This window comes from Diprion similis, chromosome 10 (genome assembly GCF_021155765.1).
Source record: "Diprion similis isolate iyDipSimi1 chromosome 10, iyDipSimi1.1, whole genome shotgun sequence".
Classification (NCBI taxonomy): Eukaryota; Metazoa; Arthropoda; class Insecta; order Hymenoptera; family Diprionidae; genus Diprion; species Diprion similis.
In genome coordinates this window covers 7388633-7413844 of record NC_060114.1, presented here as the reverse complement: position 1 = coordinate 7413844, position 25212 = coordinate 7388633, and the positions used below count along the sequence as shown (strand labels likewise).

At 40.4% G+C, this 25212-nt stretch overlaps 1 protein-coding gene across 5 annotated transcripts in view; it reads left to right on the top strand.

Annotated features, from left to right (window-relative positions):
- The first annotated feature begins 228 nt into the window (after positions 1–228).
- Positions 229–25212, top strand: part of LOC124411552 (cyclic nucleotide-gated cation channel alpha-3) — a 66546-nt gene continuing 41562 nt past the window's right edge. For 3 of the 5 annotated variants that reach the window (XM_046890739.1, XM_046890741.1, XM_046890737.1), the window contains exons 1-6: positions 229–500; positions 20049–20293; positions 21586–21845; positions 23754–23968; positions 24421–24676; positions 24771–25025. In XM_046890739.1, the coding sequence (XP_046746695.1) occupies positions 20126–20293; positions 21586–21845; positions 23754–23968; positions 24421–24676; positions 24771–25025 (1154 nt within the window). In that variant the 5' untranslated portion in view covers positions 229–500; positions 20049–20125. The remainder of the gene's footprint in view (positions 501–20048; positions 20294–21585; positions 21846–23753; positions 23969–24420; positions 24677–24770; positions 25026–25212) is intronic. The other 2 variants (XM_046890740.1, XM_046890738.1) reach the window with 2 other exon arrangements.

Here is a 25212-nt window from a genome sequence, read left to right as displayed (position 1 = left end):
AAAGGAAGTCGAGTAGCCTGAACGGCGGGGACCGTTTTGCCCGGCTGGTTAAGGTCGGGACGTTTATCCAGCGCGCGTTGAACGGAGGGGACGGAAGCTGGATCACCTTCGAGAAATGTCGTCCAGCGCCAAACGGCTGGTGCTGTCGCTCCGAGGGCGCGGCGCCAGCGGTGGCGGCGAAGGCGGAGGCGGAGGCGGAAGAGGCGGCCGCGGGGACCTCGGCGACGGCCTCGGCGGCGGAAGCGGCAGCGGAGGCGGTAGCGGAGGTGGCAGCGGTTCCGGAAGTGGCGCTGTTGCCACCAGCGCCACGCGCCTTTGCCACTACGACAGCGGCCACGAACTCGACGAAATATCGGTCGTAGGAGTTGGGAACCGGAACGGGGAGAGCCTGACGCCAACTACTCCTTGCCACTGCAAGTATGGAAGTGGACAAACACTCTACAGCGTTGCCACTTCCGTTCCTCCAGCCCCAGCGGTACCCGCCCCCAGAGTCGTCCCTGGTGAGTAAAATCACCCACTAAAATAAGGAAACAAACGTCTTCCGTTGAATTTGCGAAGGAAGTGTTTTTTGTGGGGGGTGCTAACGTAAGGACAATCGGAGATGTTTATTGCCTTGATTGTCCCATCACAGCGACAATTGCTGATCGTAAATCAGTGAAAAAATTATTTGAAAGCTACAAATTGCCGACTTGAAATAAGAAAACAAAAAATCAGGCCCTTCGTGTTCGTTCGAGTGGAGTTCTGCGATAAACCATTCGCGATATGGTGCAGACCACGTCTTAAACACGAGATCCAACACTTTTTTGAATCCTCAATATACACTTTAAGCTTCTGCAGAACAAATTTTTCCATTAGATATTTCGTTTTTAATGGACCGATAAAAACGTACCTGAACCTCCCGAGAAACATATTCAAGTGAAAGTTTTTATTGAATGATTTTGAGAAAAAAAAAAGGTATAAAAGTCGTCTGTGAAACCTTTCTGAAATTATTACTTGATACGAACTGGCCTGCACTCGATATATCTACGTATAACAATCTCAGACAAGGTTTAGGAATTAGAATTGACGAGGGAGACGAGACGATTGTTCATCGGTTGATTAGCGGAGGCTGCCTTAAGCCTTAATAATTTGAACCCCGGTTTTTGGTGGCAGCGGTGGAACGGCCGGAGTTGGCGAGTAAATTGTTGGCTGCCGGTGATGGATGTGGGTCTCGGAAATTTTAAACTATTGTTTACAAACCGAGAACCTCGTAGTGTGCGGTCGGTTTTCTCATCCACTAAATTGGGAACCTGAATGTTATTCTAATTACTGTGCGGCCCGGGCAGAGGTTCGCTGAGCAAATAGGTATGTCGGCTATCTCCTGTTCGTTCTCGGTTCCGTGTAGCAAGCTAACTCACCCAAATATCATCAGAATATTCTCCCAGAGCTTCTACTACTTTTTTCCAATCTGTTCCGGTCCCTTTTTTCGTCGTTGTTTTTTTTTTTTTTTTTTTTTTTTTTTGTCAGGCAAGTCGTTTGAAATTGATCCTTGTTGCTGTCGTGTAAATGCTGCCGGCATAAAAGACGCTTTCAATTTTTATGCCCGAGGACGAAGTATAAGGATTTCGATAAATACCGCCTACCTAAACTTCAACGTGGGTATGATCGTTATTTTTTAATATAGCACGGCGTCTTCAGGCGGCAAAGAAAAGATGCATAAAAAATTATCTCATCCTTGAAGATCGTAAAAAAGCGTTCGACCGTTATCGCGTAAGTGATGCTGCGGTATTACCTTTGATCTTTATACATAAAAGAAAAATTAATAAAGGCCAAATAAGCTTTTTATTATTTTTTTTTTCTACCGTTTCTTATTTTTTTTGACGACCTGAAGATTATCTTGATTTCTTGTCCGAGTTAAATTCTCCGGCATCTGTAGGTACTTCTCCTCCTCACACTCACCATCGGAAATCACAAACAGAAAAGGAAAAGATAATAAGTCACAATTTTGAACATTGGTAATGTAATATCCTTGTAAGGAAATGCTCAAATCCGTGGTAATTTCAAACTATTGCTTGGTGTTCGCCATAAAAGCAGGTCCGAAGATTCTTTAGTGCTTGGTCCAGAAAAAAATTCAAAATGACCGTTGGCTGTCAAATAAAAAAGAAGTCAAGCAATACTAAAACACACCCTTCAGGCTACATAAGTATTCATTCTGGGAGGAATCTTCAATGTTTCTATCAGCATTCATTAGGAATGAAAGCTCAAAGGACTGATTAGTGTTTGTTCTAAAATATCATTCAAGTATTCGTTAGTACACTTTCTAAAATAAAACTCAATTGTTTGTTAGCGTTCGTTCAGTGATTACCCTTCATATGATTTGTGCTCCTTCTGTGATCTAACCAACAAACTTCATATTATTGGCTGTTGAAAAAATCTGCTAAAATTATATTTTTGTCTATTTTGACTGTTCAAAGCATTTGCTCAAAGTTCCAAGTAGTAATACTGATTCGCATGAATGTAAGGGAGACTTTGATGAGAAATGGTCATCCATTCATTCCTGCAAAATAACGGTTCGAAATAAAGGATGAAAGCATTTCGTTCGGGTTTGAAAGAATCAAACATGCGTGTGTGTGTATATCGGAAAAAGTTTTACGATACCTCGTGCGATAAGAGTACAAATCTTTCCTCAAGTGTGAAGAGTGGGCTAGTAGGCAAACACTGTAGAAAGTTGTTGAAATATACACGATTCAGTGAAGTTTCCGCGTATACCCGCAGCTACACCAACAGCAGCCATATTCCATGTGGTTATAAATATTTGACTGTGTACGCGGGCACGTGTAACCGTGGCACAGACGACCGATCGCATTCCCCCCTCGTCCAATAAAATCTACCCCACGCTATTTTGCGGGTCTGGCTATTCTGCCGGAATATTATATAGGAGAGTAATCGATCAGCTTGCAGATTTTTCGCGATTTTCTTTTCTATTCTTTTTCTATTTTGCAACATTTTTCAGATTTTCTAACGATTTGTCAAACTATGCTCGCGCGATTTTTTCGACAAACCTACATTATGATGTTAAAAATGCGAAAAACGTTGTCTTTCTCTTTTGCAAACCGTTAAAAATTTGAGGAGACTAAAAAAAGACAATCAAAGTTTAAATGAGACTTGAATCCGAGTATCAGAGGTTAAAGTGCAGGGAACTGGTGCAGAAAATTTGATTTTGTCCGGGGTATTACGGAGAGAATGGAGGGGGCGAAACGATTCGAAGGGCAGGAGATGTACGAGTGGAGGAGAGTCAGAAGAACGTGAATTATTGACTCAAGCTTTGACGACGACGTCCCGGCGCGTCATGCAGAACTGGACCACTTTCGAAGGCAAAGTGCCTTTCTGCGCTCCGTGCTCCTCCTCACCCCATTCCGCAGACATTGTTATTCCAACCTACCCATGTATGTACGAATGTACCTTTTTACAGATAGGAACTGAAACACAGTGTGAGAATCACACTGCGCGGCAAATTTCTGTTTACAAATTGTATGCAAATGTGTAAATATTGTTATGGCATGTATGGTATATATGTATACTCGCATGCCTACGTACGTTGTATCGTAGCAACTCACGAAATCCACCACAAAGAATTCTGCGATCTCAAATTCACTGCACACGACGTTAAATGAACCGCAAACATCGAGCCAGGCCACAATAAAAATCTAGGTATTTTCTTTGTCCTTGTTTTCTTTTTCCGATTTGTTCATTATTTTTTGTTCCGTACAAATTCGTATACACTGTACGTTTGCTGTTACCGATTTTTTTTTTTTTTTTTTTTTTCTTTCTCCCTATATTTCCAACAGGAAATACAAATTTAATGTGAAATTCTTCAGCCGAAAAGGAAAGACAAACAAACTTTTTCATATTCCTTCTGATCACATGTTTTATTCAGTTGTCAACTTTGGAAGATTTTTTCACTCGTGATTCGTATATTTTGTTTTTTATCAACAAACACAAAAAAAAAAAAAAAAAAAACAAAAAAAAAAAAAACGGACGACCGATCTAAGAATAATAAAAAAAAAACTTCTGGTTTCTTTTTGCCTACCAATTCTCTCACATCTTTATACATACATATCGATATTTTAATCTCACCCAATTTCCGATCTAATAGACTTTCTCAATTTTTCATTCTGAATATAGAGGGCACCGCGAATTTCCAGATATAGACCTTCGATTTCGAAATTCTAGTTAAATTTTGATCGACGTCCATACGTAGACGTGCATAATGTAATGTAACATATATGTATACATATATAGGGAGAGAAGTTTGAAATGCCAGAGAAATCCTGCAGTAACGTAGATATATCGTGTGTGTATGTATATACGATATATCTACGTTACTGCAGGATTACAAATATATAGCGTATTGGCAACTTGCCAGAATATATCCGGAATCAGTAACGGGCCCGGTTTCGGGTTTGGGGTAGAGAGATAGAGGCAGAGGTAGAGCCAGCCTAGCCAGCTCACAAGGTAACTGGCTCCCTGCCAGCTCTGTAGGTACCGCAGTCGGCAGGCCTGAAACAAGTGAACGCTAGATTCCTCCCCCTTCGACGACTCGCAGTTTGTGATCAACCGAGTTGGCTGGACTCGAGAGAAGTATATATACAGTACGCGCAACGTATGTACATACATACAATGGACCGTAAAACGCGTATACGTGCCGTTTCCAGCGTGAAAAATATAGTCGATACCCCTTCGCACACTTTCTTCTTTTTCTTCTTTTCGTCTTATTTGGAACATTTCGCCATGCAGCAGTGCGAAAAATTAAATGTGACATAGTGATCAACGCACTGTGGCGCTTGTCTCGCTCTGTTTTACCTGCAGTTAACACGCACGCAACGATTTCTAACCTAGAGTTACGATTGAAGTAATGATCGATCACACTTGTGCGGTGTGGGGTTGATTTATTTATTTGTGGAACGGTATGGTCTAGAATAAATATTTGTCGATATGTAAAGGCATTTCCATCTGGTTAAAAAAAAAATAGGAGGGAAAAAATAATAACCGGTAAGAAAAAAATAGTTTTCAAATTTACCAAGAAATCCTTTTTCAAGACACTGAAATAAACAAATACTAAGGTGATATTGATCGTAATGATTAACGTTTAGATTATAAGATTACATTGATCGAGACGTTATATCTTTGATGCAGTTCGCTGTGTTACCGGTTGGGACCTTGACCAGTAAAACAAGTGATGTGGGAAATTAAAAATTCGACGGCAAATTGATGCTTTCTTGTTATGTAATCACTTTATTGGTTAATAAATACCAGGAGAATTGACGAATATAACCTGAAAGTTACAGTTTATATTATAAATAATCAGAACGAGAATGAGAAGCTCGGTTTTTTTTTTTTTTTGTCACATTTATTAGCCAAGTGAGGTGGGGAAATTTTTGGGATAAATATACCGACGTTTTTATTGGATGTGACGGCTAAGTACGTATGAACAGATAGGCGGGCTTACGGACCTTATATATCTTTGCGCAGGTTTGTGAAAAACGTGTCTGTTGGGAAATCGCGGATGGCGGTAAATCGTCAGTTTGAAGTATTAGGGCTTACGAAGAGACAAAAGTCTTGCGATCAAGAACTTCTGTGCCCAACGCCGCTATCCTCTAGCCTCCAACATGTCTACCGCTTTCTCACTCTCGAGGGATTTGATAAAAACGCGAGTAGACCGTATAACCAGTAAATTTTTTCCAACTCCATGCCATACCCGACACTGTGTGAGCGCATAAAACTGAACAATGCACAATATTCGTCCTTGGAGACGAAAAGAAAAACAGAAGAAAACCGTAAGCTAGAGAACAAAGAATTAGATCATTACACGCGAGCTTGTCTGGTAAAAGTTATAGCTTGAAACACGTATTGTAATTGAAATGAAATTCGATGCTAACCCTTTGAAGCATACATCTTTCCTCGCAGTCAAATTCCTTGAAATTGGATATACAAGGGTTTTCGGGGTCGCTGAAAACGAATGCAATATAGGGGACTGAAAATATAAAAATCGATCCTATTCGCACATATTAGTTCCGCCATTTTGAATTTTGAAAATCTGAGTTCGAATTCGTAATCAGTGATCCCAAAACCTTTACCGAATTTCAAATTATTTCCTTGGATAGATTGTTGGAAACGTGCATTCCCACCATGCTTCAAAGGGTTAAATTAAACATTCGAATATTTAGGAGATCGCAGTTTTTTGTTTGGTATCTGCAAACTGACTGGACGAATAAAGTCATACGCAACCGCGAAGAGAGTATTTTACGTTTCTGTGGTTCAAACCTTCAGTATTTAGAATTTTTCCTATCCAATCTTGAGTCGTAAGTGTTTTGACGGTTTAATCTTGAATCTCGGAAGAGTCGTTTACCTTGCATGCCGGCAGTAAGGAAAAGCAATAAGTCGCGATGGCTCTGACCCTTAATGTATGATACGTTGTGTACGTATAGCGAGACTATATGCCGCAGCATTGGCCACGGGGTGATTTTACGATACAACGTCAGACCCCTCGAGACCAAGACGGTAGAGGTTGAAGGCAAGAAGGGGCTGAGATGGAGGAAGCAACCAACGGTATAATAAAAGTATTTACGTCAGTAATACGTCCCCTCCTTCCAACCCCCTCTCTTTCTCATCTCTTACCGCGGAGCGAGAGAGGCCGAAAGAAGTGAGACCCTAGAACCTGGTTTGCCAGGCGCTTTCAATATAAACTTGCCCTGAACGTAAGTGCCACTTCAATTTCCACTGATCGTTGATCCGTCCCTCGCCTTTCCATCCTCGTTGCACTTACTCCAATTTCGACGTCCCCTTGGATACATATAATACCTACAGAGGTTTTGCGTCAACCAGCGCGAGCGCGTCTTGCGGCATAGAAATTACTTTTTTAACAGATCGTACGGTTTTGAAATCCCACACTTCAATCTAAAAGCAACTGAACTTTTAGAGATGAAGAGAGAAAAATTTTATAAGAAACCTTTCACGTCTTCTCAAGTATTCGGCATGCATGATTGAATAATATGGCGTTGATTGACCGACGGATAGTTTTAGGTAAATATTATCGATATCAAGGTGTAGAAAATTTCGTACAAGGTGTTATGGCATTAATTTTGTCGAATTAAGTCGATTCGTTGTAAAAAAGGTGAAAGAAAGGTACTTCCAAAATTAAATGTCCTGCTGCACATTTTCCGCCACGAGATGGCGTCCTTCGATATTTCATAACCTAATAGAAGACTAATCGTGCTTTCGCGTGTACTTTTGTGTTCGTGAAATACTTGGAGAAACGTCAGCTGCGCTTCGCCATTTTCAAGGTCATTTGCCACAAGGCACGACGCTTGTTCTATTCGCCGTACTTAGCTAGACTCCGTAATGATCGCAATCAATAAGTGAACGGTAGTCCAAGTTGTCTGTTCGTCGTAAAACATTTACTCTGAGCACGAAACCCTTAACCCTATATAACCTTCTCCCAATGCCCCTCGGCGATTATCTCACGTTTCAAAAGTTTCATCCCCGCCCACTTAGCACCATCAGGGAGAAAGAAGGAAATGAATTTTTACTTATTCACGCGTTAAGGCTTTTTCTTCTCATCCTTCTTCCATTCTTTTGGCAAAACGAATCCCGTTGTAAACGACGATGTTCATTCGCACTGATAAAATTTCAAGGGTAATATGAAAATCCGGAAGAGAAAAAAAAAGAATGAAACAGAAGCGAGGGACTGAGAGTGAATAAATGTGCGCGGGGGGGGGGGGGGAGAAAAAAATGATAATAAGATGAAACGAAATAAAAGCTTCTCACATCGCACCTGCCCGTGGTCCGTTGTATCTCATTTTGGAGTAAGAATAAACAAGGGTGACACCAGGTGTCTAGCACAATGTAGAGAGATCATCCTCTCCCTTTCCCTCTCCTGCTCCTTTTCCGAATCCTCCTCTTCCACCGCGGCTCACCGACGTCTCAAGAATTCAGTACCAGATTCTATATAGGTATATAACTTTATACACCACTTATTTATGTACATATATGTATGTGGGGAGGGATGTGCGCAGCACCCAATCCTCGCGGTTGGCTTATTGTTGGGTAACCCTCTTCCTCTCCGCCCCCTTCCACCATTTTCGCTCCTGTCTCGTCACCCCTTGGCAAAGGATAAATATTTACTCTCGCATACGTGTACATACAGGTATGATATAAGTGTTACGCGTATGTGTGTATCTACGTATGCGTATAGAAGAAAGATGGAAAGAGAGAAAGAGAGAAAGAGAGAAAGAGGGATCGAAGAGTGAATTGAATCACGGAATATAGGATGTATAATAATAATGGTTCTTTCGACACCGATTTTTTTGGAATTCCAAAACGCCTTGTTTTCATGTTCTGCAAACTGAACCTCAAGCGATTTGTGAAAGTTGCGTGAAAACTGATTTTTCTTGGAGGGAGTTGAGTGTTGGGATAAAATAAAAACAATAAATTATCAAAAATGTATAATTTCACGCAGGATTTTTTTTTTTTTTTTTGAAACCGATGAATCAATTTATCGGATAATAAATAACGCTGATATAATACCGCACAAGAAACTGTAAAAATGTGAAAAATAACTAAATGATAAGGAAAATGAGAAGAAATATTTAAATTTCGAAGATCTCAATATGCGTTTTTTTTTCCTTCGCTCTTTTTGTTTCCTCTTTATTCTTTTCCACCCTGTTGGAGTAATGATCCAATTATTTCCGGGTGCTTCGTCTCCAGCGTTACCTACCTATATGCTATATACATATATACGTATATGTATAGGGCACAAACCTGGAGCCTGGAGCTATAATACTGCCATTATTCAATCGAGCCAAAGCAGCCGACCTGACCCACGTTTGCGACGCGGCCGTAGATATCACTGGAAATGCGATGAAATGCTGCGAATTCGGGAATTTTCGATCCGTCCACCCCAAGTTTAATGGGACGCTCGACGTCCCCTAAGGACTAAATACAAAATTGAACCTTCGTCCAGGGAAATGTCTAAACCACAATCGAGACGAAATTATCTACACCGTTTCGAAAAGGTTTCGCCAATTTTTTTCGAGGATTCGTCACCTATAGTAACAAAAAGTGGGGGAGATAAATGAAATATCCAAGGAGTTATTCACTCAAACTCTTGGTGTACAAATGATTTCATCGTTTCCAGATTTCGGATCATTTCACACGATGCCAAATATGATTTTGGATGATTTCACTGAAAATTTTCACGATTCTGAATGATTCCAGCTGATTTCCATAGTGATTTCGTACGATTTTTCAAAGCAATTTCCTTGTCTCTGATTTCATTCTGATTTCAACTGATTTCGGGAGTGAATAACCCCTCGGAAATATCAGACTAACATCTCTACTGTTATCGATTTCACGAATAACAGTATAACTCATTTTTGTCGTATCGTAAATCAGAAGAATTGTGAAATTGCGACCTCTCTAGTTTTCTAGTCAATTAGACTTTTCCGATTAAATTCATGGGTTCCTATTTTTTTTAACGCAGTCTTGACACGTCATGTTTTAATTGGAATATTTTTCTATCTGTCTAAATTGACTCGTATGGCGCGATGGTATCACTAGCGTTGATATACCACACGCACGTGCGACATGTAATTAATAATGCCAAGTGATGTGGTTACCCAGCTACGTTTAAATGCATAATAATAATAATTCTCGAAGCGAGAGCAGGCGACCCCCGTGATGCGGTGGCTGACCTCACGCCGGGTTATACCACTCGGTTGGTTTCTGTGGCTCGTCACGTTGCGGCGTAAGCATCAGGGTCATGCTTTTGACTAAGTAGCTGAATATTAGAGTACGCGAGCTTTTCAAGACAGAGGAGCATCCTTCGGTGAAATTTTACTGCGCAATTTAAGTTCTGCAGACTTGAGGAGAGGACGATTTTCATTGTTAGACATTTTTTTAACCCTAAAAACTTGCGGTTACTCGGATTGTCACTTTGCAATGCGTCGTCTGGTGGGAAAAAATCAAACTAATGTTACCGTTGGTCGTGTTTTTTCGCGTCTGGATCGTGGAATATGTATATCATTGATTACGTTTCATTAATTTATGTGACATGAGTAATTTGAAAACCCGAGAATTCTGATCTGCCTTCGTTAAAACGAAAAACTTAGGTTATGTGGTGATAAAATGGCACCGATAACCAGGCTCTGACGTCATGAGGACACTTTCCAACATACGGATTATCGCGTTTTCGTACCAACGTATCGTCCGACGGTGTTTTGATGGTTGTTTCTGCTTTTCTCACATGAAATTAATACCCACAACAAGGATTCCAAGGTTCTCATTACAACGAAACGTCAATTAGTGGTTATTTCACTTCCACGTATTTTTGCGCGCAGAATCGATTGCGACTAGTCTCGAGGATCTCGGGGGAAACGATACTAATGATGCGATAAACAAATTCGCCTGAGATCATGCGATTTTGGCCAAAGCTCAATTCAAGTAAATTTGGTGTCGGATAATTTTCGTAAAGTTCCGGGTCTCTTTGAGTGGCTATATCAAAGACAACTCGCAGGGCAAGATCCGCCTGAATATCGTTATGCTGGACAATAGATTCTGCCCGAGAGGTTGGGGTAAAATAGTTTTAGAGAAGTTCTTGCAGGAAAGGGGTTGCAGGGACGCCGGCGAATACTTGGGTCAAAGTCACCGTCACCCCCGTCAGATTTCGAGAATAAGTTCATTTACCCGTGAATAATTCTGCCCTTGTTCTACATCTAATGAGCCTAAAACCAATTATGAGGATGTTAAACAGTTCTGCGAAAACGAGATTGGGAAATTCGCTGTAGGAAGGATTTTCTTATTAATAGGAAACCAAAAACGAATCAACTATGATATTCGAATCTTCATATAAAATCTTGTGTTTGAATCGTCGGGATTTAACGTAAATTTTTTCCCTTGCTGTTCCTATAACCAAACTGACATATGGTTATTACCTTTTTTCATTTCGTATTTCAATATTTGTTTTGTTACTGTACGTTGGCTTTTTTGCTAACGTGTTGCGAGCTGGTTTTCAGGTTCTACGGTTATACGGGGTCGTCATATACGCCCCTTTCGTAAACACTGAATAATTAAAAAATGCGTATCCTGGCAAAGCGACCGGTGCGACTCACTGCGCGTTATGATAGCTCGGTACTCATTGTCAACGAAACCGCCGTGCGATAAAATATATTAAAATCAGCGGATTGGCAGAAAAGAACTCAAGCCTCAGGCTGATTTCGTGTAGAGTTAGAAGTTTGTCAGAATTTAAAATCACGAGTTAAAGAAACCGTCAAACTCAACATAGAATCAAAAATAGCAAAATAGCCTAAATAAATAAAAAACTGTTATTCTAAGAATGTTTTAGAAAGACTCGCCAAAAAAACTAGAGATTATATCATTAGTTTGTGTTCGTTTATTTTGTAAGATCGTTATTTCTTTTGTTATTGCAAGAGCTAAGGGCTCAAATTATTTTCGTTAATTTGTGATGAATTTAAAGATATCGATTAAACGTTCCGTTGTTTCTAAATTTATTTTCTTATCTGACTGAAATTTAAGAATTAATGCCAATTTCCTTAAACTAAGCAAGTAGTGGACGGCATTGATTTTTATCTATATCCAGGAGGCTTGTTTGAGAAATTCAAGTCTGGCGGAGAGCCACGAATTTATTCCCTGGTCTATAGCACAGGGAAATTCGCAAACATAAAATAGGCACGACGGGCTCGGAATTTCATCTCTCAGCTCCGTGGAGGGAAAGGCGGTTCTGATAGCGCAAGCGGCCTGAGTCCGTAAATAGTTAAAAAGGTGGCTGACAAGGCGAGTTGTCCGAGTCCGTGAATCCAACTATCTAATTAGGGAGGGATGTTTTTATTGGCAGAGGCAATTACTTTCCAGCCACTAACAATACGACGAGTTCTTTTTCCATTATTTCTCATTCCAGGACAAACAGTTCATTGTGTACCAAGCTGGCAAATTAGGTCTTTTTGCGACGAGCGAAAGTTTGCAATGTGAGAGTACTTTTAACTACTAGAACGTAAAAGTGCACTTTTACGTACTGTCGCTGGAACGATTACTTTACGCACAGAATGTAAGCAAAAAGGACCCGCAAGGCATACTCGTGCTACATAAAAACCTTTACTTACGAAATTCCTTACCAGCCAGCGACTCCCCAAATTCCGCGGACGGTAAATTTACTTACGAAGTAAAGTAAGCTGCTGGATTAATGAAAGCGAGAGCGAGGAGCATTTTTTGATGACTCGACAGTTTTCCGACTTCAGTAGGTACTAACGAAATGATGAAAATATTCAATACCGTGATACTGAAGGTGTAATCGAGAATAACTGGCAGAAGAATCCAAAATATACTCGCACCTCATTAATTGAAAATAAGCGTAAAAGACAGAACAGATCGACAAGTTTTCAGAATACAAAAATAAAAACAGTGCAGTATGTGGAAGAACGACAATTTTGTTGTCATCAAACTTTTTTTACAATTTCCAGCAGAAGCCTATCGTGAATTCTGACCTAATTATAGTGCTCAAAAAATGTGAAAGTATTTCCAATAATGCCAGGATATGACATTTTTTACTGTCACGAAACTGCAAATAACTAATATAAAAGCTTGAAATTAAAAGATTTATGAGCAAATTGAGTTTCCGGTACAAATTGTGTATTTAAAAATTAAACAACGTTGTAAAAATTTGAGTGATCATAAATGTAACTCAAACCAAAATATATCTCTGCTACGAAAATGTCAAATCTACTGGAATAAAAAAAATTAAAAACCACGACAACAAAAAACCTAATTGCTAATTATTCCACCGAGCGGTCGATGCAGCGGGACAGAATACGATTAAAGCGCTGGGTAGGCGTAGTTAAAAACTGAAACTGGATTACGTCCGTGAAAAGTTAGCAGCGGCAAGGCATGATCGGATTCTGTTTGCGTAACCGGTTAAATCAGCCATGGTAGAGCGTACGTCGTAAAATTTTTGGTTATTTCATAATAATATCTACTTTCCCTGGCTAAAACTCGGAGCCAATTAACGTTCGCAGTTGATTCGGAGAAACATCCCGTCAGACGTCGTCAAAACGCGTGCAGATGTTGCGTAACTAATGGAATGGTTGCGAGGGGTACAAAGAGAAGGCGACGGTTTAACCAAAAGTTTACCGTATTAAGTTTAATCTGGATCAATCTCGACGAAGGAAATGAACAATAATTAATTTCCGGGTCTGATTGCTCTCACGGTAAATACAAAAAATTGTGCCAAATTTTCCTTCAAATTTTCAGCGCTTGCCTGCAATTGTTGGCGAAAAAAATTGTCTCAAATGTAACTTTGGTTGACTATCTTCTGGCGAAACATCGTGCGTGTTGGGACGCTTCACCGTAAACTAAATGTGTATTTCAAATTGAAGAAAAAAATTTGTTTTTCGATGTTGCTGAAAATTTGTTTAAAAACCGATGTCATATCTGCAGAGATTAATGTATTTTACACTCATAACTGAGGTTACGACAGAAAAGGATGGAAATTAGAGGATAAGAATTCTTTGGTAGGAAGAAAATTAATTGACCAGTTTCTCAGGTAGGGTGAAATCCAGAGGCATGAAATTTTTGGGATTTTTATGTATAAAGCGCACACGATGACACATCAAAATTGCAGCGAAATCGCCCATACATAGCTGGGTAATTCTAACACTGCGACAAGAAACGGGTCTGCAGTTTCCGCGCCCTGACACTCCAGATCGCTATTATTTTATAATTATCGTAGCGCATAGCTTTGCCTCCCTTAGCCGTCATTAACTCGGGTATAATCGGCAGAAAAGTCACAATTCCGGCTATAAATACTCGGCAAACTAATTCCCAAGTGTAAACGCGGGGACTGTGTACCCAATGCCTGGTTCGAGCCAAAGCTCAAGTCAATCATTCGCTCGGTGCGAAACACAGAAGAGAGAATTAGAAACTAGTATACACGGTGTCCCAGCTCCAAGTGACCAAACTGATAGGATTTATAGAGGAGGTCGAACTGATTAAATTAGCCCAAAGAACATGACGTCTCCGAAGTCGCGTTCGCGAGATACGGCCGGTTAAAAAAGTTCCGCTAAGCGCCGGCATGTAGGCAACCGAACACACTAAGAGCCGGCATATAGGCAACCGAGCACACTAAGCGCCGGTATGTAGGCAATCAAGTACACAGCCCAACGTGGATAAATCAAGGCTATTTCCATCGCATGACCTCGTTCCTGGGTTTGACGAGAATTCAATGTCAAGAGTGTTTTCGTTTGAAATTTGTGAATTTAAAAGCTTTATGTTTCGCATCAGTAGTCAACCGCGCATCAACAAGACCGTTAACCGCGCCTGCTGTCTACTCGGTTGCCTACATTCCGGCGCGTACCGCGTCTTTTTCAACCGTTCGTATCTCGCGAACGCGACTTTGGAGACCACATGTTCTTTGGGTTAGTTTGCTCAGATCATCCTCCTCTATGATCCTCATCAGTTTGGTCATTTGGAGCTGGGACACCCTGTATATTCTCTTCGCTGCAGCTACCGAGCTATTCTCAGCTCCCCGTTTCACCCTAAAAATTATATGCCGCGGGGCTCGCGCTTTGCCTGCACGGTTCTGAATACCCGACCTCTAATGCCCACCGAACTGCACCCTTTAATTAACACGGAACAAGTTGGTGGTACGTTGTACGTGGGAAGTTCCCTCCGCCGCTTTATCTTTTAATTATCACCGCCCCAGGTGTAGGTGCGCTTCAGACTTCTATACCTTCTTCTCTTATTCTCGGTCTTTTATTTTCATCTAATTCTTTGTTCGATCGAACCGAGTTTATCCCACTGCTGTCAGCAATTTCTTTCATTCGATCAAAATAAGCGAATTCTTCGGCGTTTCAGTTCCATCCTGCGGTAAGGGTGGGATAAGAACAAGATGATTGTATTTCAGACTGCTTTGATCGTATGTTACCAATAGACGGCGGAAAATGCAGGTGAACTTTTAGTAATTCATACCTCGATAGCTAATTCTTCATTTTCATTGGGGCTTGTTTTATCCCAGAGTATGTAGATCGAGCTTTCCATACTATTTTGTTATTAGAATCAATTGGTAAGAAGCATTGTTATTGACTAACGTCGACCTGTTTCCTTAGTGACGGTGACGTGTTTTTTGATGCCCGCAATTTCTAAAACACATTTTTCAATTGTCATATTTTTTTGTTTATTAAATACAATAATCGTCAATTTTTTTCACGAAAAATCAAATTTTTCTATTAAATGATCGTCGATGTAACGTGGGCGCTGCAAAACATGTCACCTACCGAAATAGTTAACGTTATTGTAAATAATGTCAATAATAATGCTTTTTATCAATCGACTCTAATTCTTATTTTAGATATCGAAGCTACTTACTTTTGAAGAAAATAAGCCGCAATCGAATTGAATCGTTTTCGCGATACGATTCCTCCAAATTCACCCACTTTCTCAGCCATCTACCCCTATGTGCACCGGTATGAACATTTCCACTGATTTATTACCGCGAAAAAGAAATACGACAACGTGAAAAAATTCTCTTTCTACTGATTTTGTTCTCCCTATCCTATATATTTATCGAGGAAAGTATGTCAACGCCAAGTTATTTCTTACAAGCGTGTATACATTGAAATTTTATTCCCCGATAAGGGTGCAGCGGAGGAAAAGGGGGCGGCAACTCTGTGACGGCAATAATGGGCGTATCATGGAAGCTCGAATTTGTCGCGGTAGCTGGGGATAAGAGCCGTTTTGAAATATGGCCCGAAAGCCGGCTGGCAGATTCTCAATTCTAGCTTTGAGCATCCACCGCGAGACGCCAGTCAGTTTCATCCCTTCGTTTCTCCCTTATTCATGATTTATGCACGCCAATGGGTGAATCCCGTTCACATTTACGGCTCCATGCACACCGTTGCTAGCCCCCGGATGTGCTGTGCGGAAGTCTTTCGGGAACAATGGGGAAAAAAATAGTTCAACAAAAACCTGCCTTCTACCTACTAAACATTTGTATACGATAAATTAACTAATTCATTTCATTATTTTTTTCTCTCTCACGTTTCACGTACATTTTGCGTTATAATATTTTTCACGACTCTTTTCTTGATAAAGAATTCTTAGAATTTCCGTACTCGCCAATTTCTCCCAAGGAACAAACAAGTCATGCTTGAAATTATGCTCTTTATATTTTTCTTTACGAAGTAATACGATCTGGAAGGGGGGAGAAAGAGGAGATGGGAATATATATATTGCCAGAAATCGAGTTTATTAATTCAAAGCTTAAAACACACTGTGTCATGAATTTAATACATTCAAATTGTAAATATATATACATAAGGTTATAAATATTTCATCAGCTTGAGAATTCTCATGAGGATAATTTTTAGTTTTATTTATTTTTATTTTTATTTTTTTCTCTTTTATTCCTTACGAGTTTTCCAAACTTGCGAAGCAGACGGATTTTCTTTCGTTAAAATTACCCACACAGTAACGTTTTACAGTTTTATTTTTTCTACCACTTTTTCTTCTTACATGCAAATAAGTTTCATAACGTATTCTGTCGCGTAGGTCGACACTTTCGTATTTCTCCTCCTCTTATTTCCTTTCTGTTTGCGGTCCCCACCCATCCTATCCTCACCGCGCTCTTTTTACTCTGTTATTGCTTTCGATGTCGGTATACCCTGGTACAGCATCAGGGGCAACGGCGTGGCAAAGAAGTCCCTGGGGAAGGTGCGTTCTCGATGATAAAAACAAGAAGGTCCCGAAGCCCACGAATAAATTTTATCGAAAACATTCTAAGAGACAGTAAGTTGGTGTTTCCCAATCGCGTTTTATGCATCCAGTCTCACCCCGATCTACCCTTTCAAACATCACCCAAAATTGCTCAGGAAAATTACTATAGGCTTCGTTTCATCATTTCACGAACACATCGTGAGCCCGAAATTCATACCAACTCATCCGAACCTCCCTGACGTTATTCTCTATGAAAATGGCGAGACGATTTTGTCCAAAGAGAAGTTTCGAGGCTCTGATAGCATTCGAACAGTGGCCTGACCAAATTTTTGAAACGCATGCCAATAACGGGGGCCTCGTGAATCACGACGACCGTTACTCTCTGCGACGATTGGTGCAACCTCGAGTGCGTTCCGAAACTAGGCGTAGCAGTGCTAAAAAGATAGAGATAGAGCTAGTCGCGAACTCGACTGCGCAAAAGAGATGAAAAAATGGCGACACCACTAGGAACTATATAATTTCGGAACGCAGCCTTTAAATCACTCGATTCCGGCGACTCTTAAGTCCGGAATTTTCTTGCTGATTATTTGTACTGTTAAAAAACATCTTAAATTTACAACAAATTCACAAAGCAAAGCGAAATGACATTTAAAAATTAAGAAAACAAAATGACTATTCATACGATTGTATAACAAAATTCATACTCGCACATCAATATTTATGTATTGATGCAAAGTTTAATACACACGCCAGTGGGAATCGTAACTTGCTGAAAAGCATCTAATCACGCATTGTAATGATAGATTTTTTTATTGAAAATTACAATATTTGTGTATTAATATATTCGTAACCAATAGAACATTGAAAATACAATACAGTTTGGAATATTAACCGAAACTAAATTAAAAATACCATGCATGAAACATGGAATATTACGATACAGGTAGAACAATCCGTTGAAGAATTATAGACTGAAGCATCACAAAAGTGTCATACAGTATATTAATTGTATGGTATGGTATCCAATAATAACAATATAAATTGATATTAAGTTTGACAACTTTTCATTGAAAGCATTCGGTGGGGCAATAAATTTAATATACAATTACATTATTATTTATATATACAATTAATAATATACTTATAATAATATTGATATTCATACACTTGCAACTTGAAATTCCTTTACATACATGTGATTGACAAAACAGATTTGCATAATAGTATTACTACGCAGTGAATTTATTATTAAAACACACTCATTTCATTGTCAATATCGTGTTTGAATTTTCATAGACTGTATTTGCGAAAATGCTTCGAACAAATGTGTATTAAATTTCTTTTAGATTTTTTTAACAGTGTAGGGGAAAATCAAACCAATTAATGAAATCATACGTAGATATTTAAAGTATAAAGTTCACAATGAACTCTCACAATGAAAAATTTATGCTCATAAGAATTGCGTTGCTGCAGAAATATTCTTGTTCGTTTTCCAATATCCGTATATCGCTCGATCTGCACACGTGCCTCGAGCTTTTATTCCCACTCGCTTTGCTCGAATGTAATATAACCTGTAACTTATTCGCATGTATGTTCCCTTCCCTTCGACTTACTATACATGTACATATACTCGAACCTGAGATCGATAAAAACTTTTGCACGTTTCTCAAGCAGTAGAGAAAACGGAGTAAAAAGAAAGGAAGACAGAAAGAAAGTAGAAGATACACGCAAGCGACGGTTGAGCAAAACAAGTTTACAAATTGCGTGAGAATTCATATAATCTGCATAGATGTTCAGCAGACAAACGTTTTCTACTCTCTCCGCCATATTGCAGTCAGAGATCGATTTAATCGTTTTCTAGCACGAGTTACTTCGCCGGTTCAAGATAGCACATGCTGAAAAGAGGGCGGTGAATACGAAATACAGGGTGAACTTTTTTTTTTTTTTTTTATCAAAAAGTAATTTATACCGGTTGAGAAAAACGACTATAGGATGAGACGAGCGATACGGTGAATGTGAAAATCAATCCAGGGACGTTTCTTCGGTTGGAAATTTTACCTGGAAATTTCTTACAGCGTGTTTTATCTTCATGCCCACGTACTTGAGCCTACGCACCTCTTGGTGGCTCATGGTGTATGGTGTTTTCTTCGTGTATAAGGGTTCGAGTTCATCCAAGGCCTCTGATGCTGCGCCCTCGCCCTTCGCCGCCGGACTTGAGCGAAAACTTCATAAATTATTGCGAAATACTTTCCAACAAGTTATTAATCCGCCCCCTCTTGTTTCTCGCATTCCCTCTTTCTCTCGTTCTCAGGCATCGTGTCTACCACAGACCGCGAAAATGAACTTAATAATTCAATTATAACGTCTCAGAGGAACTCACTTTGCAGCTACGCATTTAATGTGAAAACAACCACGAAGATAGGAGTTTCCGGTAACGCCTTGAAGCAATCAAACTCGAAAACTTAATCCGACAGTTGTCGAGTTTTGAAATTCTTCACACTGGTGCAATTAGTCACCTTATAGATTCTCCTGAACAGAAATAAGTATAATTTGTTCACGTCGGCCGCGGTCCACGGAAATAAATAAATTGAATTAAAATCACCGGAGACCACGTGTGCTAACAAAAAGTGAAAAATGATTGTACAAAATCTATGAAAACGTGTTACTTGAGCCATGAGGGGGAAAAAAAATTCAAACATCAAAAGAGCTGACTGATGAAAACGGAATATTGAAAAAAAAAACAAAAAAAAAAAAATGTATATGTATAAAAAAATCGGTAACAATACACGAAACTAGAGACGCTTGTTTTAAATTCTATATGGGTCAAACGGGATCAAGGGTCGAAAACCGTGTATTCATTAAATCGCTAACGGTGTTACGGCTAATTTGTGCCCCGCTTAGGTAATTACGTGAAGTGCGCTATTCAGGCACTAAAACGTGGACCAAACGCCCTTGATAAAGGCTCGAAGCATATGCCCAGACTCGATAGGAGCACCGACTATATGCAAGTATAGAAAGGTCTGTGCCCAACGAGCAAACATTCGTACCCTTGTCGCCAGAATCGGGAGCAACACTGCTGAGCAGTGTGTATCGATTACAAATGAATAACCCTGCAGAAGGCAATATCCCCCAATTCAATGTTCTGGATCATTAATTACTAGCCATTTATGGTGTGTGTATGGTGTTTACGGTCTACATTTAAACGCGAAAATAAAATACTGTAAGAAAGCGAAGAATGCCATCGTGATAATAATAGCCTTCGTAAAACGTTAACTCTATTCGGTTTTTAGGGATCATCACTACCGCTGGTCCAGGCATCGTTGGCGAACGGCTCGGCGACTCGGCTTCCGTTCTGGCGTGCGAAAAGATGAGAGAAACCGCGACAAGGATGAGGACCGAAGATTCTACCAAGAGCATGGACAGCATGTCTAGGGGTGGACTCAACTCCCGGCAAAGCCTTCTCGACCTTGTCAGTTGCAAACTGATGGGCAGACACACGCCCAGTCACCATTATTATCACCAACAACAGCAGCAGGTTGGTAAATTAGTTGATATAGTTTATGGGAATGATTACATTCAACGTAGTTTCGAACAAATTGAAGTTGTTAATTTGTTGATTTAAAAAATATAACAAGAGTATATTACGCGTTTTTTCACAAAGCACGAAATTGAGGTTAAGGATGCGTAATGTCAGATTTCTTTGAGGTAACGCTGATTCCGCGTATGCATATTCGCAGCTCACTCTAAGGTCACAGAAGCGAGTAGGTTCTTCGTGTACAAAAAACACGTATGAAAGAACGCGTAAAATATTCTCGAGTTATAAAAAAAACTTTAGGGTACCTCACATGTCGTCGTTGATAGAATTCCTCATTTCAATAGCACTCACAGCACCAACAATAAAGGCAATTTTTTTCCTCTTAGCATTGTTGACCAATGACGTATAAAAATATTTCATTACAGAATTAATTGGATATTTCCAAAAATAAACATGTTTTTGGAAGAAAAGATGGCTACCTGGGATTCTAAAATTTAAATGAACATTGCTAAAAACATAAATAAACTATATAATTCATATTGAAGTTCTTGAATTCATCAGACACCATTTTATGGTAGTAAATCTGCAATACCTACTGAACCGTATTTACTTTTAGAAGTTTTTTTTGTAACACCTGCATGGAAAGTTCGACTTTGCGTTCCCAGAGGGAACTTTTGCTGCAGCAACGCCATCTTACCTCTACTTTCCGGACAGTTTCTATACACAGAGATAGTCCTCCTTACCTCCACCCTCCATAGTTGCAGCAACACGTCTACGTTAGGGTTAGACTACCACGTCTGCAATTTTCTTGAGTCGAACTTTCCATTACAGGTGTAACAAAAAATAGTATATGATACGCGTGCGCGTACGTGACCCTCGAACTGATGTTTTTGTCACTCTCGCTTCGCCCGGCCGACAAACTACACTCATCGAGAATCACGTACTTCGCGGACTTGTATCGTGACTTACTATTACCGCATGTTTTAACAACTCACATCGACTTATTGTAACGAAATGAAAGTCGAAAGCTTGCTCGACGCTTTCTGTGCCTTGATATTTCTAAAACAAAGCTAAAACGATGAGCTCTTATCTACGTCCGACGCCATATCGCCCTAACTACGCACACTTTGAAGAGCCCAATAGCATTAGTACCTGAACGGGAGACCCTGTAGAGAATATACTAAGAGCACGCTTGATTCGTTCCCCCTTGAATGAAACGCTGCATCATTGTCAAAGCATACGAAAGCGCGACTGCAGCTATCCCGGCTAAAATGGTAGACCGGCATGTCCAGGTTTACTCTGTGTCGCAGCGATACTTCTCATCGTCGAGGGACTCCCTGTCTGCAGCGTACGTAAACAGAGCGGCGGTCGTTAGTTCAGCGGCCAGCGAGCTTGATCTGAGCAGAAGAACACGCCGGAGAGACCTCAGAGGGCGATTGAAACTTCCGAATGCCATTACCCTCGCCCCTTCAAGGGACAGTGGCGCCCACCTTCACAACCAGTCCTCTACTAATCACCTCAATACTACTGGCAGCTGCAATGGGACCGAAACGTGAGTATTACAACCTTCGATGTAACTATCGTAAGCGCAAAAACATTCCTCGATCCTTTTACTTTGCTCGGCGTAAAAAGACCTGACTAACCTCCTTGGTGCACAATCAACTATTTTTCGTCACACTTGACACTATTCTAGGAACATATAGGGTTTCTTTGCAGGGAAATAATTCATTTTAAATAACCTATAAAACTGGAAATGAGAACGAAAATTACATGCATCTTTTTTAGGTTAGAAAACGTATTAATTTAAATGAAGGGACAGTCTTTAACACAGACTATCTCGATATAAGAGTCCTTGTTCTTAACGAACGAGCGGTTGTGTTGAATCATACGTGCTTAAGAGTGGTGATGATCATCGACACACTCATTCGCGTGCGATTGTCGAGCTCCCTAGACAGTAGGGGGCAAACGCTCCAACGATGAATTTTTTGGAATCCTACTCCCCTAACCTAACCTAAAAATCCTTTATAACAACGCAATACTGTACATTTTTTCACACGGTTATTGGAACTATTGACAAGTTCCATCCCTTAGAAGAAATCTGCTGAGTGAAATCTTTGTTAGGAATTTTTGGAATTTATGTCCACCGGAATGGACAACCGTTGTGAAAGAGTTCAGCATCCGGTTAAATGGCTAAGACAGGTATCTTTTAATAGAACTAAATGCGCATCAGACTTCTCGTTTTCGGGCCTTAAAAACCACGAACATCCATCTCATAACGGAAAAAACGTTTTTGGTATAGCGTGTTTTGGTCTTTAGTCTTTGACAGATTCTAGACTACTCACTCTCATTTCTTTTGAGCAAGATGCCGCGTTGTCACATCGGTTTTTTTTAAGATTCCTGGCATTTATACGGAGAATGTCTAGGATCACTTTTATTTCTGCATGGCCCTGAATTTGGGAGAAAAAAAATGAAAACTCATATTTTGCACTTTCTCGTGCGATGTTTGTTATTCCCGTCAAACCAAGTATTCGTAACTTCTCATTCTTCGTCGTGTTCCTAATATCTATCCGCAGAATACCTAGCAGCTGTATAGCCTAGCAGCTATATACCTAGCAGATGACCCGCAGTATAGTTTCTTATGTACTTTGCTGTATTGGACTATATTGTGGGCCATCTCTTACCTCATATGGCTATCTATACGGAATTATCCTAAATTTATTCCGGATTCTATGTCTCCGGGAAAAATTTGTAACGATTTTTCTGAAACATCTTTCAAGTTTTTACAAAAATAATAACGATTCCAGGCATTCATCGTGTGGATGATAGAAATCCTGAAAAAAAATTGATATGGCAGCTCGACATCTTGCCTAAAAGAAATAAGAGCGCGTAGTCTAGAACCTATCAAAGACCATAGACCAAAACACGCTCTGCCAAAAACCTTTCCTTGGTTTTCAGATGGTTGATCGTGGTCTTCAAGGCCTGATAACAAGTAATTACCTTCACCAGGTGCTCCCGTTAACACAATTTTGAAATGATCACAGGAGAATGGCCTTGCGATTGTTTGACAAACTTCTTTGTTAATGTATTACATAATATTTATCCTGTTTTATCGCAAGCTCAATGATCTGGTGACAGATGATTATATTTTCATTCGATATTGTATTCGGAATTGGAATTACTGGCGATGTTTTCACCGTGCCGAAGTGTTCTTGTTACATAAATGGGCTTGTCATTAACATCGAGTAAAAATAACGGATCGGTTCTATGTGAGTGCGTGATTACAATATCAATGGCCCTCACCAGTTACACATACAACACTTCTTCACTTCTCGGTAGTGACGGCGCGTAACTTTCAAACTTCCTTTTGGATGTTTGCGCAGCTGGCTCCATATACTCACATCAAAAGCCTGAATATAATGTAACGAGATCGGTTTGAAGTGAGCGGTAAATTTTTTCCAAGGAGATATACGGCTCATCAACAGCAACAGCAACGTGGCAGTAGAGGATTTCCGGGACAACCCGGAACCCGAGGATTCAGGACGGGGGCGCCAAATTGGTCCTTCGTCTTTGATCCTGCAGGACGTTTATGCTACTACTGGTCAATGGTTGTGTCCCTCGCCTTCCTCTACAACTTCTGGGTCATCATCTATAGGTTCGCTTTTCAGGAAATTAACGGTAAGACATTAGTCGGCTTCATCGACTAACCGAATAGAATGCAAGTTCGTGTAAACCACCTCAAAGGGCACAATATGGCGGCTATGCCTTCGATCTTCTCAAGGTATTCCCTGCACTGACAAAGAACCTTCTACAAATTAGCTGACATCAACAGTCAACTGTTCAGATCATTTTGCAAAGGGTACTGCAAAGATCGTGGCTACAGGCGCCAAGTGATGATCTCACTCCAACTGACTTGGAACTTCTCTTTATTTGATCAGACGTCGAGCAACTTGATTAACGATGTTATGAGCTCACTTTCTGTGGTTTCCTGTCAGACTGAACAGCTGAGACCTGTTTGCGAAGGTTGTCGATTAGACAATCAAATTCCTACCAAATTAAAGACGCTAAAGATTGGACGGCGACTTTCTGGACTTTGAAGTGACTCCTAGATTCATGATTTGATTTCACAGGTGAGACTCTGGTCGTTTGGTTCTGCCTCGACTATCTTTCCGACCTTCTTTACCTCGTCGATATCGTCTTCCACTTCCGTACCGGATATCTCGAGGACGGCGTACTGCAAACAGACTCAACCAAGCTGAGGCACCACTATATGAACAGCACCACGTTCTACATTGACTGCCTCTGCCTTTTGCCACTTGACTTTTTGTACTTGTCGATCGGCTTCAACAGCATACTCAGGAGCTTCAGGCTCGTCAAAATATACCGGTGAGTCTCGAACCTTGAAGTGTCATTTTTATTGTATACGCCGAGACAAAGAGACCCCTCTTGACGCTTTTTAATCTTCGCACCCTTTCCACAGGTTTTGGGCTTTCATGGACCGGACGGAGAGACACACCAACTATCCAAACCTCTTCCGTTCCACCTCGTTGATCCACTATCTGCTGGTGATATTTCACTGGAACGGTTGCCTTTACCATTTGATATGCAAGAACAATGGTTTTGGCAGTAAAAATTGGGTCTTCGGCGACTCGGAGACCGCTGACGTGGTCAAACAATACCTGCAGAGTTACTACTGGTGCACACTCGCCCTGACGACGATCGGTGACCTGCCCAGGTGAGTGGGATTACCCAAGATTCCATTTTTACCCTCTTTTCACGTCCAAGAGGTGATAAGTGTCAGTCAATATTTACCGCCTCTCGTACCTTCAGCCCATCGACGTCACGTACTATAAGCCGTTTATGATTGACGTTGGATATAAATTCATTTACTTATGCCAGCTCCTCAAATCGAGGATTAAACC